At 37.2% G+C, this 14,028-nt stretch overlaps 1 protein-coding gene across 9 annotated transcripts in view; it reads left to right on the forward strand.

Moving 5' to 3' along the window:
• The window catches only part of FBXO38 (F-box protein 38), a 55,119-nt gene extending 41,489 nt beyond the window's left edge, over window positions 1-13,630 (forward strand). For all 9 annotated transcript variants that reach the window (XM_060093595.1, XM_060093594.1, XM_060093598.1 and 6 more), the window contains 7 exons: window positions 4,523-4,623; window positions 4,849-4,951; window positions 7,702-7,868; window positions 10,402-10,547; window positions 11,035-11,138; window positions 11,632-11,745; window positions 12,531-13,630. In XM_060093595.1, coding sequence (XP_059949578.1) covers window positions 4,523-4,623; window positions 4,849-4,951; window positions 7,702-7,868; window positions 10,402-10,547; window positions 11,035-11,138; window positions 11,632-11,745; window positions 12,531-12,709 — 914 coding nt within the window. In that variant the 3' untranslated portion in view covers window positions 12,710-13,630. The remainder of the gene's footprint in view (window positions 1-4,522; window positions 4,624-4,848; window positions 4,952-7,701; window positions 7,869-10,401; window positions 10,548-11,034; window positions 11,139-11,631; window positions 11,746-12,530) is intronic.
• The last annotated feature ends 398 nt before the right edge of the window (window positions 13,631-14,028 follow it).

A 14,028-nucleotide genomic window follows, 5' to 3' on the forward strand; every position in this document is an offset into this window, starting at 1 on the left:
GTTTAGCTGAGAAATGTTTTGGTGAAGATATCCTCAAGACACATATATGTATATAATTTCATTAATAACATTTAGGTGTATGCTGAGGCATGGGGTTCGGCGGGGGTAAGCACATTCTTTAATTATAATCCTGTTTATATTTCTGATCTTAGTTTTAAATAATCTCTCCTGTCTTTATTAAGTCATGAATACCTGTCAATGAATAATAATACATTTTATTTTCTCTAAGCCTTACTCAATTTAAAAATCTTAAAATCAGCACCCAGTACATAGAGTTCCTTTTTATCTACTATTGCAATAAATAGAGCTGATTGAATCATGTGGAGCTAAACCAACAAAAACAAGCTTTCATAAGATAAATAGGAGATATTAATTAATTATGTGCTAATTATCATAGTTGCCTAAGCTCATACTAAAATAAAGTATATGAGTTTTATTTGCAGATTTTATTATGCTTTGCAAACATCAGTTCTGCCATGATGAAAATACTTTTCCCAGCTTGAATTTTAAATGGCTTATCTCTTTCTTTATACGTAACATAGCATTTACCATTTTAACCATTTTGAAGTATATAGTTCATTGGCATTAGGTACATTCACATTGTTGTGGGACCATCACCACTATCTATCTCAACTTTTTCATCTTCCCACACTTAAAGTCTGTATCCATTAAACAGAAACACCTCATTATGACACCCTTTGTTGCATGGTTTTTCATATTTGTTAAGTCAGATCTACATGTTTACTTTTGTGATTTCATTGTTTTTTATGCTGTGGAAAGCCTTCCCTACACCTGGCTCAGATAATTGTTCACATCTTCTCATTCTTTTATTCATTTATTTGTTTATCTTAGTTTAGTTCTTTATCTTAATCTGTGGGAACTAATTTTATTTTTTATTACAAATTGTCACCAAGTTGTCTCAATACTATTTATTGACATCCATCCATATGTCATTTTGAAATGCTCTTTTATCATGTACTTTGACGATACTGTGGTTTATCTCTGGGCATGCTGTCCTGTTCCAGCGTTCTGTCTTCTTTCATTACTCTTTCGCAAAATTTCCTTGGCTAGACATGCACTTATCATTTATTTTTATAGTTTTATTTTATAATAATTTTATCAAGTTCCAGAAACAAATCTTCTTGTGTTTTGTTTGCAATTCCTTTACATTGATTGACTGAAAAGATAAGTGTCATTTGTACAGCATTGAGTCTTCCTATTTAGAGACTATTTTGTCTTACGTGTCTTGGTAAAGTTTTATAGTTGTTACTGTTTTGGTGGGTTTTGTTTTTGTTTTTAACGTGGGTCCTTCACATTAACCATATTGGGAGGAGGGGGGTTAACTTCTTCTTTGCCTTATGTTCTGCTATTCCCTTTGTCATTTTCTTCTGACTTGTTTCATGACCAGAACCTTTTCTTAGGTTAAATAATTTCCTAGAATTTTTTAAAATTCATTTATGTAGTGCTTTTTACTTTTTAAGATTAATTATATCTGTTGTCTTAATGATTTTTTTTCCAATTTGAGAAGACTTCTAATGTATGTAGCTAATGTGTATATGGTAGGTAAATTACTTGCTAATATTTTTAAACAATAAAAATGTCCATTTACTTTCAGTAACAACTTTTCTGGAGAAATGTCAAACTGCTGATTTTTAAATTATCCAGGTCTCTTTTGGAAAGAAGAACAGTTATTTGGGTGGCTTTCAACTTGTTATTTTTAATCTAGCATGCTTTTGATATCTGTTGGCCATTCTGCTTTAAAAGTTTTAAGCAGGTAAATCCAAACTAATAAAGGAACAAACTTGATTATTATGGATTTTTTTTAATCCCTTCAAAGAAAATATTTGAGTTTTTAATTTGGTTTTTGATTTACGGCCTTACATAGTGTTAAAACCGTGTTAGAAGTAGTTATTTGTCTTGTGATTTCCTGTTTTGGGAATAAATGCCTGTAAGTTGTTCTTTTTACCCTCATTGTATAATACTTTATAAAATAAATATCACAAAAATAACTAATTGGATTGTCAAAGAATAGCACTTAAGATGAATATGATATGGTTCTCATGAATACTGACCTCTTTCCTTGACACCCCATGACTGGATTGGTCTGCTTTTCTGTGTTTCTGTAGCATCTTTGCTAATGTCAACTACACCGTGTGTTGTAATTCCGTGTTTTAATGTCTATTTTTCCAGTAGACTATGAGCTCCATGAGGTCAGGGACAGTGTCTGCTTGTTCACCATTATATTTCCAGCTTCTAGCACAATGTCTTACATGGTATGGGGCTCAATGAATAATTGTGAACTTAATAAGTGGTAGGAGCCATCATATGAGGTATGTTGATGCTGGTGGATGTATGAAATCATTAAGGAATCTCCCTAAACAAAGATTTACTGTCCCTAATAAACAGAGGGAGACATAAGGAAATAACAAACACAATGAACTCTGTTTTCTTTTTACATTGGGAAGCATTTGTTTTTCAAGATTATCTACATATAAAGTGTGACTTAGTCTTATAAACTTTTCTTAGAAAACAAACTGCCAGTTTGGGTACTCAGGAGAGCAGGAAATTTAACTTTGAACCCCATATTCTGATCAGTTAAGGAGTAGGGGAAGGAAGCAATCCATGAAGGTGAGAGGCTGAAAGTTGGAGCATAGAAGGAGAATGCTAATAGAAGATTCTTACTTGAACACTGTGATGAAGGAATGGAAACAGACCTGTTTTTGTTTGTCTTCATTTTGTGGTACTGGGAGAGGGAACCAGGACCTATTATTGGTTGTAACAGGAGTATTAATTTTGGCTGTTGTATGAAATGGTGGCTGCTGTTAGAAGATTCCTTGTCAGTGAAGATAGATTGTTCATGAAGCTCCTTCAGGAATACTGTGGAAGGTGGCCTTCAGTGGGTCACCTAGATCAGTAGTTTTCTCTTCCAGAAACCCAGTGTTTTGCTTGGGTTCAGGGTCCTTGGAGGAAGTTTGATGGATAAAACTCTTGGGCTCCCTTTTAGGCTTCAACCAAATTAGCTGCTTTCAATTGTTTTGCATAATAAGATTTCACAAAGATTTCGAATGGTGGAGGAAAGGGTTCTGGTGTATTGAAAAAAAGAAAAAACAGACAAACACTTGAACTAGATCTCTAGAGTCCCTAACTCCAAGCCTTTGGGAATTTGCAATATTTGTACCTCGTTTCCCTATCTTTCTTTGTAATCATGTTTGAAGTGAGAGAGTTAACCAAGTGGTAACCCTGTAATCTAGTAGTAGTAGCAGTGTGCAGTATGGTGGGATTTAATTCGTAAAGGTCAACCTTTTTTCATTCAGTATATGCTCTGCTACACAGTAAAATGAAGACAGTGACTTTTAATGTCTTGTCTTGGAATATGTATGTGCTTGTTAAGTTTTTGAGATGAATTTAGAACTTGTATTTAAATAATATCAACATAATATTTGTTTTTATAATTAAACTATAATGTTTTAGAACAGTACTAGTAAATGAATTAGGACCATACTAGGCAGAGTTTGGTGGATAAATGATTGCAGGTTTTCTAGCATACTGATAAATACATTGGCCAACTGTTCTCCCTTCCCATGTCTCATTTTACTTATTTGTAAAATAAAGATAATAATCTATCTCAGAGGGCTGTTAAAAGGATTAGTTAATACAAGTAAAACCCTGAGAAAAGTGCCTGATACACAGTAAGCATTCAGTAAATATTTGCTGTTATTGTTATTACATTGACGTATCGTATCTATGATGCATTCATTCATTCAGTGAATGTTGAATGCCAGTTCATTCAATAAATGTTCATTTTAGCTCATTGCTAGTGGCTGACATTGATACGAAGATGAAATGACAATGATGTTGTCTTCAAGGAGCTTTTAGTTTAAATGGAGAAATAAAACACACATACAGGGAATTACAGAACCATATATGATGTTTGGGGATACAAGTGCCTTATTAGAATAGGTGGCATTTAAGCTGGACCTTTCAGGGATGGGTAGTATTTCAAAAAGTGAAGTCAAGAAAGGTATTCTGGGCAGAAAAAGCTAAAACAATTAATGGCTTCAGAGGCATTGGCAATGGGAGATGACTAGGATATGGTATGGAATAAAATTGAGAACATTTGGGGCTAAAGCATAGCTCCAAATGTCAGGCATTGAAATGTATTCACTAAGCAGTAGTAGTCAATGCTTTAAAGTTGTTTAGCAGGAAAGTGGTGAGTTTAATCTACCAGTAGTATTTAGGATGGGTTGAGTGCCTAGAGACGAGAATGTTGATTAGACTGTTGGAATGGGCCAGGTGTGAAAAGCACAGTGTTATGTTTGATGTTGATATGTTTGAGACAGCTGAAGGTGATCTTGTTTTGGAAGAGGCAATTGGAAATGGCAGTCTGACTGTATTCCTTTGGGAACCAAGTAGTAGAAGTGAGAGTTTCCTTGGTGGAGTTTATACATATGCAGTTGAATGTGCTCTCTTTGAAGGAAAGACAGCAAGGCTAAAATTTGGATTTTCCTCTCGCCTTTTTTAGAGGTTGCCAAAACAAAGCCACGTCATGCCATGAAGCGGAAGCGGACAGCAGATAAGTCCACCAGTACCAGTGATCCTGTGATTGAGGATGACCATGTGCAGGTGAAGGAGAAAATCCTTGCTTAACCTTTTGGTCCAGCCAAGTTCCTGAATAATGTAAAGGAACTAAAGTTCCCATCTTTACGTAGTTTCTTTGCCCTAAAGAGAAGAGACTGGTAGAAGTTGCTTCTCACTTGTGCCAGTGAAAACACTTAAGCTTTTAAAAAAAAAAAAAAAGAAAGAAAGAAAGTACAGGAAGATACATCTTTTAAATTTTTCTTCTTGTAGGTCCTTGTATTAAAATCCAAAAATCTTGTTGGAGTCACTATGACCAACTGTGGAATCACAGATCTAGTGCTGAAAGACTGTCCCAAGATGATGTTTATCCATGGTATGTATTTAGGCCCATGTCATACAAGAGCATCATGATTGAGTTTAAAGAATTAAAGTCTCATAAATACTACAGTAACATTACTATATTACTTTTTCAAAAGAATCATTATTAGATTTTTCTAATTCTGTCCTCATTCTGTAGTTCTCAACTAATTATTCCATCGTATTTACAAGGGACCAAGTGCAGAGACTTGGTTCATCTTTTAATACATAGCCTCTCCTCCAGTTTCCTCCAAATGACAATTACAACCTGATCTGACAGAGGTTAAATTAACAGCATATATGGGCTTTGGAGTCAAGTAGACCTCACCTTGAATCCTGTCTTTGCTATTTTCTAGCTGTGTGATGCTGGACATGTTTTATGTATGTTTTGGGAGGAGGGGGGAATAGTGACTGAGCTGTAAGTGCTTAACTGCACTGGATTTGATTGATATCATCAATCATAACCTCAATTCATGGCACATTATCCTTAGTCCAAGCCCCACTTTTCTTTTCAGCCCCATTTCTCCCTCATTGCCAATCCCATCGGCTCCCATCATCTATAGTCAGGTATTTAATATATGTCCTTTCAGTCTATCTTTCATGTCTTTTTTTATAGACATATTTGTCTTTGAACAAATAATAGGGTATTATTTTGTGTGAGTTTTTTAAATTTTAGATACATAATATGTCTCATACATGATCTGTTTATTTTTCCATTATTACTCAAATTTATATTTTTGATACCTATCCATATAAAATTATGAAGAACTGACTTGTTCCTTGCCTTGTTCAGTTTATATATATTCTGCACACACGTGTGTATATGTGGATGTATGTACCTACACATAAACACAGTAGAGGGTCTGACCTCTAGTAAAAGCCCAGTAAATGTTCATTTGTATTAGTATGGCAAAAAAATATTTAGGGGCTTTCTATTTTTTGCACTTCTCCAATACCGGTAGTAAACAAAACAAGGAAATCCTTACCAAACATTTTGTCATAAGCTAGGAAAATCCCAAAAAGGAGAGATAAAACTGAAATTTAAGCACTACCTCTCTCTTGAATTCTAGAAGACTCCAGACATGGGGACCCCAAACCCTGTGTTCACCCTTACAAGGTGGTACTTTATCTCATGTTGACGTGTCCCCCTAAAACGGAACGGGCGTCCTTCAAAAGCTCAGAGATCATAGCAGCAGCAGAGCCCAGACTAGCATAAGAGCTTTCAGTGTGTCAGCACTCTACTCTCTGAGGCCTGAGACTCTACCTTCGGACTCTGCTGGTTGACTTCTCATTCTTGTCTCTATTCTGAGCTCTCTGAGAATCTGACTGGTTTTCACCTCTGCACTTGACTTTGATGATTCTCTCTATATCTTCTCTAACATTAGTGGTGGATCACATGGCCTCAGGCCCAATCTTTTCTCCTTAAACCAAACTTTTTAGCTCAGCTTATTGTGGGACAGAAGATCTTAGATAAGAAGCTCAGTCCCTAGACACCCACTGATGTATGGGTTGTCTGTTAACGGTGGATGAGATGACTAAATGAGATTAGAACTGACCTTAGCCAAGTCTGGTTTTACAGCAGGGAACCACTGAACCTTTATCGCCATCTAGTCCTCTCTTCCCTCTTTTCCTGTCCCCAACACTGCTTCCTCTTCCTCCTGCCGTGTTGCAGGAGAAAATGAGTCTGAAAGGCATAAGACTTGGTCAGTGTTCAAACATCAAAATTACAGGGCTAGATTGCTCAGTAAGATGATGACATTTGGATCAAGGATGTTACAGAACATGTCTTCATGAAATGTTAAAAAGGTCAGGCATGTTGGCCTTATGGATAGAATATCTTTGATCTGATCTGTCTCTTGAGTTGGACCAGGTTGAAATCTATGGTAAAAACTGGATCATATTGAAATGTGAGATTAAAAAAAGGAAGGGGATATTTTTCTGAAGTCGTTATATCACAATTACTTTTCTCTATAACCTCAATATTTTGTATGTTAAACGGGAAGAATATTTAATCACGTTTCAGACCAGCACTTTCAACAGAACTTCTTGCAGTGATGGAAATGTTCCATATCTGTACTGTTCGATATGGTAACCACTGGCTACTTGTGACTGTTGAACATTTGAACTGTGACTACTGTGTGAGGAACTAAATTGTTAATTTTATTACATTTCAGTTAATTTAAATTTAAATAGCTACAGGTGGCTAGTGGCTACCACATTGGACTGTACAACTTTAGACCAAAGTATCCAAATATTTCTGGGTCTTTTTTTTTTTTTTAAGGTTCTGGTTTTATACTTGAGGTAAGAATTAAAATCAACACTGCTCATTCCTATGGGTGAATGTAAGATAACGTATGTGAATTATCCCAGGAACCATTACCCATAAAATTGTATAATTCAGTAGTTGCTGTCATTCATTCTTTTCAATATGTATTTCCTAAACAATTCCTATATTTAGGCAGCTCATTCTCTGGAACTTGAATTTCTTGCCAGTAACATCTTAGATAGGAAAAGGTATCTCCCTTCTAGCATGAGGGTGACTGCCTTCTTTTGAACAGGACAGAATCATATTTTCAAGTCATTTTGATGACTGTCAGTTGTCCTTTGCACTAGCACTTGACCTATGTTAAAGATGTTTACACCTGCAATATTTTATGCTAATAAAAGGTATGCCAGTCCTCCAAAGAGGATTCCATATAGGTTATACGTTGCTCTATTATTTTGTATAAATTATTTGTAGAGCTTACCATTGTTTTCATTTTGTAGCTACCAGGTGCAGGGTACTGAAACATTTAAAAGTAGAAAATGCACCAATTGTAAACCGATTTGACTATGCACAATGCAAGAAACTGAATATGGATCAGGTACTAGACCAGATACTAAGGATGCCTCCTGAGAGAAACCGTATCATATACCTACGCCCCATGCAGCAGGTAATGAGCTCTGCTTCTTTTTGGTGATCACATATTGCAGTGATATTGTTATTTTAGTGTTCAACCTTTTTTTTTTTTTTTTTTGCGGTATGCGGGCCTCTCACTGTTGTGGCCCCTCCCGTTGCGGAGCGCAGCCTCCGGATGCGCAGGCCCAGCGGCCATGGCTCACGGGCCCAGCCGCTCCGCGGCATATGGGATCCTCCCAGACCGGGGCACGAACCCGTATCCCCTGCATCGGCAGGCGGACTCTCAACCACTGCGCCACCAGGGAGGCCCTAGTGTTCAACCTTTTTGAAATTGGCTTTTATTAATCAGAAAGTGTGCCATGCTGAAGGAGAGAAATGTTTCCTCTTCTCCTGCCTGGACCATCCTGTCTTCATTTCTAGGTGCTATACCTCACGCAGGCCATAGGCAGGCTAGGGACTATTCAGGGAAAAGACAAGCAAGATAACAACAATAGAATCTGTGTTATAAAGGAAGTGGCTGAAGGAACTGGGTATTAGAAAGTACATTATAGAAGATGGAGTGACACTGGCTTCACATGTTTGGACGTCTGTCCTGTGAGAGGGGGATTAGACTCGTTCTGTGTGATCCCAAGGGATCAAATTAAGATCAAGGGGTGGAAACCTTAAAGAGGCAGTTTTGAGTTTCATATAATGACTGATGGTTGGAAGCAGTCCCAGATGGGCACAAACTGTTGAAGCAAATGAATAATTTGCTGAACCCACAGTAATGATTCTTTAGATTCTACAGAGTTTTGTTAACCAGCCTAGACTACCTTGCCAATCTTCTTCATCAGTGCTTCTCTGATAGATTTTTGTGGGCTTTTAGCAAGTTATATGATGAGGGGAGTTGTTATACAGCAAGTTTTATACTTATTAAAAGTTGCCTGTGGTAAAGAGCACAGACTCTGGTTTCAGACTTCCTGGTTCCAGTTCTGGTTCACTGACCTGTAGCAGATTATTTAACTTCTATGTCTTAGTTTCTTCATCTCTAAAATTAGAAGAATAAAAACCTGCCGTTACTGTGATGGTTAAATTAATACATGTTAAGTGCTAGAACAGTTGCTGGAATGTACTAAGCAATCATATAATAATTGCTATTACTATTATCATCATTATAATAGTAAATTTTTTATAATATCTGTGAGATAATGGCTGTTAGGTGAACCTATTGTGGTAAACGTTTCACAATATATGTAAGTCAAACCATCATGCTGAAGATATGGCACGTATATACAATGGAATATTGCTCAGCCATAAAAAGAAACAAAATTGAGTTATTTGTAGTGAGGTAGACAGACCTAGAGTCTGTCATACAGAGTGAAGTCAGTCAAAAAGAGAAAAACAAATACTGTATGCTAACACATATATATGGAATCAAAAAAAAAAAAGTTCTGAAAAACCTAGGGGCAGGACAGGAATAAAGATGCAGACACAGAGAATGGACTTGAGGACACCGGGAGGGGGAAGGGTAAGCTGGGACAAAGTGAGAGAGTGGCATGGACATATATACACTACCAGATGTAAAACAGCTAGTGGGAAGCAGCCGCATAGCACAGGGAGATCAGCTCAGTGCTTTGTGACCACCTAGAAGGGTGGGATAGGGTGGGTGGGAGGGAGACGCAAGAGGGAGGAGATAATGGGGATATATGTTTATGTATAGCTGATTCACTTTGTTATACAGCAGAAACTAACACACCACTGTAAAGCAATTATACTCCAATAAAGGTGTTAAAAAAAAACCAACAACATCATGCTGTATACCTTAAAGGTATACAGTGATGTGTGTCAATTCTTTCTCAATAAAACTAGGGGAAAAAAGAGTAACATTGTATGTAAGACTCTGCTTGATGTCAAAAGAAGGTTTAAAGGAAATATGAACCTTTGCAGTCAATGTTTGAACCTGGCCTCAAAAGAATCATTTCAACACACAAATTGCTTGTTGAGTGTTTATAATTTGCTGGGGCTGAAAAATACACAGGACATCATCCTTCTTGAGAAGTTTGCCTTTCCACGAAGGGGTAGACATATATGTCATTAGGATGACAAAGTGGGATTTCGTAAGTAAAATAGGGATGAGGGCATTCCATGAGAAGAAAGCAATGTGAACAAAGGTTACAAGGGGGCAAGGAAGTGTGTTCTGTCTTTAGGAATGGACAGTAGTCCAGTTAGAATGGGGTATATGGTACTACACATTCACAGTTCTATAGTGCAGTCAAAATTTAAACCTGTAAAGGATATATTCAGAGGCGGATTGCTGGGATCAGTTACCTGAATCCGGATTCTCTGGTTTAATTCACATTTATATAACAGTGAGATGTAAATTGCTGAGCTTGCTAAACAGTTGAATTTGCTAAGCCTCATCCCTAGCATGGCAAGCTGTGTTCAGGGTGGAATGTGACTCTTTGATTTTCAAATCAGCCAGAGATTTAAAAACTGAGGTCCCAAGGAAAGATTGTTCAAGCCCTAGGAGATAGATTTCTAAGGCATTCTCTTCCTTGGTCCAAAATTCTCTCTCGTGTTTTCCACAGGTGGACACACTAACGTTGGAGCAGAAGCTATTTAGTGGTCCCTACCCCTATCACATCTGTATTATCCATGAATTCAGTAACCCTCCCAATGTCCGGAACAAGGTGCGCATTCGCAGCTGGATGGACACAATAGCAAACATTAACCAGTAAGTTATCTGCAGCCCCTGACGACCTTCTAAGTCAGTTCCCAGAGCAAGGATGCCCAGAAACAACCAATCCTAATTATTTTTTATTTTAAATGATTTCATCTGGGCTTTTCAGGCACTGAAACATGAAATGTAACGTGAAAAAAAAACAAGGGAAATGAGGACTTAAAACTAAAATGCGTACATATATATATGTCACTTTTTATTTTCTAACTTATAGAAAAATCACAAGAACAGAGACCGTACATGTACATTTAGTTTCATTCCTTTAGCCTTACAGCATGGAAAAGAGATATTAAAGATCTTAAAACTGTGATGTTTTACATCATCAGAAAATTGACTTTTTATGCATTTGTTATTTTAATATTTTGTTTGAGACCTTCATTAGAATCTAGGCATGACACATTTTGATAGTTCCTTTCTAACCTACATCCCAACATTATTTTCAGTTTTGTAATTTTTATTTAATTTTTCTTGTTGCCTCCAGAGAACTCATTAAGTATGAATTCTTCCCTGAAGCCACACGAAGTGAAGATGACTTAAAGAAGTATCCCAAGTACCCATGGGGTAGAGAAATCTATACTTTAGAAGGTGAGCATTTATTTGTAAATGGTTGGAAAGCTAAATAGCTGTTAACTAATTAGATGGAGAGACATGTCTTAGGGAAGATTGGAGTAGGGGCCTAACAATTTGTCAAAATAATGGGAATATTGAATATCTGCAGGTAGTGGGGACCAGATAAATAGTGCTCTCCCTGTATGAGTCTTTACCATCCCTAAAATAATCAGCAGTATTGAAACACAAAAAGTGAAAGAAAATTGAAACTTGCTATACAGTTTGAAAGTTGCAGTGACTTGAGGAAACCTGTGTCAGCCTCTTTATTTTGTGTGTATATTTATGTACACATATATATAAAGGGAAACTGAGGCTTAATGGAAGCAAAGGATGACCAAAATCACATGACTAAGTAGTAGCAGAGCTAGAATTGGAATTTATATCTCTGGTGCTGCTTTCAAAATACTAACAGTGTTCGGCCCTATCATTAATTCCACCCCAGTAGCACTGTTGATCTGTCTTCTTTTAGGTGTTGTGGATGGAGCACCGTATTCAATGATTTCTGACTTCCCTTGGTTGAGATCACTACGGGCAGCAGAACCCAACAGCTTTGCCAGATACGATTTTGAGGATGATGAAGAAAGTAATTATGTCCTGACTTGATTTTTATTCTCTAGTTTGAGGTTATCCTATGGTGTTAGATACTTAGTATTTTGTCTGAGTTAGGAGCGGCGCAGCTTTTTATCACTTCCCATATATATGTTTTTGCTTTTTGTTATTGTTTGGTTCACCCCTTGCTAAAAAAAAACAGCTCTAAATGTATACAATAGATAACCAGTTGACTTACTAGGGATATATGAAGGTTGGTGGAAAGGATTCCTTCATACAGATTGTCCTACCTAGATTTTTTTTATTACCTAAATGTTTATAATCTTGTTACTCCTTATTGAAGAATTTGGTCAACTATATTGTTTCAAAACTGTTCCTGTTATACTAATGATTCTGCTACTTATGAGCTGCTTCTTGTTGGGTAGCATGTGGGAACTTATGATTTAGGTGTGGTTACTTGATGGGGGAACTTGCAGGAACTCTGGAATATAGTTCTAAGTGTTAGCACCCTTGAATATCCATTTGTAGGAAGTTTAAAAAAATATTTTAGGAGGAAATTGATTTCATAAACTACATGTATATATATATGACTTACCTCTCTGGTACATTTTTCACCTTGGGCCTTTAATCATGTGTGCTCTTTTTGGCATCAAACATAGTATATAACCAAACTGATGGGGACCCATTCCATGAGCTATACATACATCAGTTACACTGCATGAGAGAGTATACAGGCATATCTCATGGACCAGCTAAATCAGAGTGGCTTTCCAAATGATTCTGATAATCTTGTTTCCCCTTTTCTTTCTAATTTCCAAGGCACCATCTATGCTCCTCGAAGGAAAGGGCAGCTGTCTGCAGACATCTGTATGGAAACAATAGGAGAGGAAATTTCAGAGATGCGTCAGATGAAAAAGGGCGTGTTTCAGCGAGTAGTGGCAATTTTTATCCACTATTGTGACGTCAATGGAGAGCCTGTTGAAGATGACTACATTTAACTGGCCCCTCCTCTTTCCAGCTATTCTGGCAGTAAGCTGCTGGGGCCATCCAGCTGCCAGAGAGCTTCACAGAGGCTTGCGGCATGCAGTTGGGAGGCTCCGGCGCATTTTGGTATATAGGAAATGTATAAGGAACATTGAAGTTGTATACAAAGATTTGTACATAGAGGAAATACACAAAGATATTTCCTAAGTACCAACTTTATATCATATGTTTATACAGTTTAATTTAAAAATTCATTTTAATGAAGGCAGAGAATTGGAAAGAGTTCATTTTGTTCATTTTTCCAGACTTAGTTCATAAAGTGTCACTTTCTGGCTGAGCCCCTGTTTACTATATATATATATATATATATATATATTTTTTTTTTTTTTTTTTTTTTTTTTTTTTTTTGCGGTATGTGGGCCTCTCAGTGCTGTGGCCTCTCCCGCCGCGCAGCACAGGCTCCGGACGTGCAGGCCCAGCGGCCACGGCTCACGGGCCCAGCTGCTCTGCGGCATGTGGGATCCTCCCAGACCGGGGCACGAACCCGCGTCCCCTGCATCGGCAGGCAGACTCCCAACCACTGCGCCACCAGGGAAGCCCCTATATTCTTAATCATCACTGTCACGCCCTTAAATCTGTGCCTTTTTCTTCTCGAGCAGAGCTGTTTGAGTAAACCTGTTGAAGCGTCTTTTTGTCTCGTGCTCTTTTTCTGTTACTATTAAAACTCCAACTAAACCCTATAGTCAGAGGTGGCTGTATGTTTGTTTCTGTACAAAATTGTGGTTCTTTTTCCTCTTGGTATTGTAGTTGCCATATTTCTTAAAATGAAGTAAAAAAAAAAAAAAGACTCATGGGTTTAAAAAAATAACTGAGTTTGAGGGGGAAATGGAAAAGTTTCCAAAGCATTTCTAGTTATTTATTTCCATATTGTGTATATGCTTTATCTTGAATATAAAAATAAAAATTTATTAAAAACTTTTTTCTTGCCTTGGAACTAAATCCCTCATTTTAAAGAAGAGTAGCAAATACTACACAGAAAAGGAATGTGTAGTTGTGTCTAAGTAAGATTTCAGTGTAGTCTAATCTCATCTCTTTTTAAAGTTCTGTGGCTGCAAGATGTTTAACTCACAGACCTCTTTATGACAGAACACTGGGAACAGCAGAATTTCCCCAAATATCTGGTCTTTAGGAGATGGCCTTTCTCCTTTCTCAAGGAGAGAAATTCACCTGATGTATGGCAGTGATAATATGCAGTGTCATAGTGTCAGGGGTTAAAGCAAAAAAAGCTTCAGAGCAACACCTGTGTCTGAGGGCTGGCTTTGTCACTTGCTAG

This window comes from Mesoplodon densirostris, chromosome 3 (genome assembly GCF_025265405.1).
Source record: "Mesoplodon densirostris isolate mMesDen1 chromosome 3, mMesDen1 primary haplotype, whole genome shotgun sequence".
NCBI classification, from domain to species: Eukaryota; Metazoa; Chordata; class Mammalia; order Artiodactyla; family Ziphiidae; genus Mesoplodon; species Mesoplodon densirostris.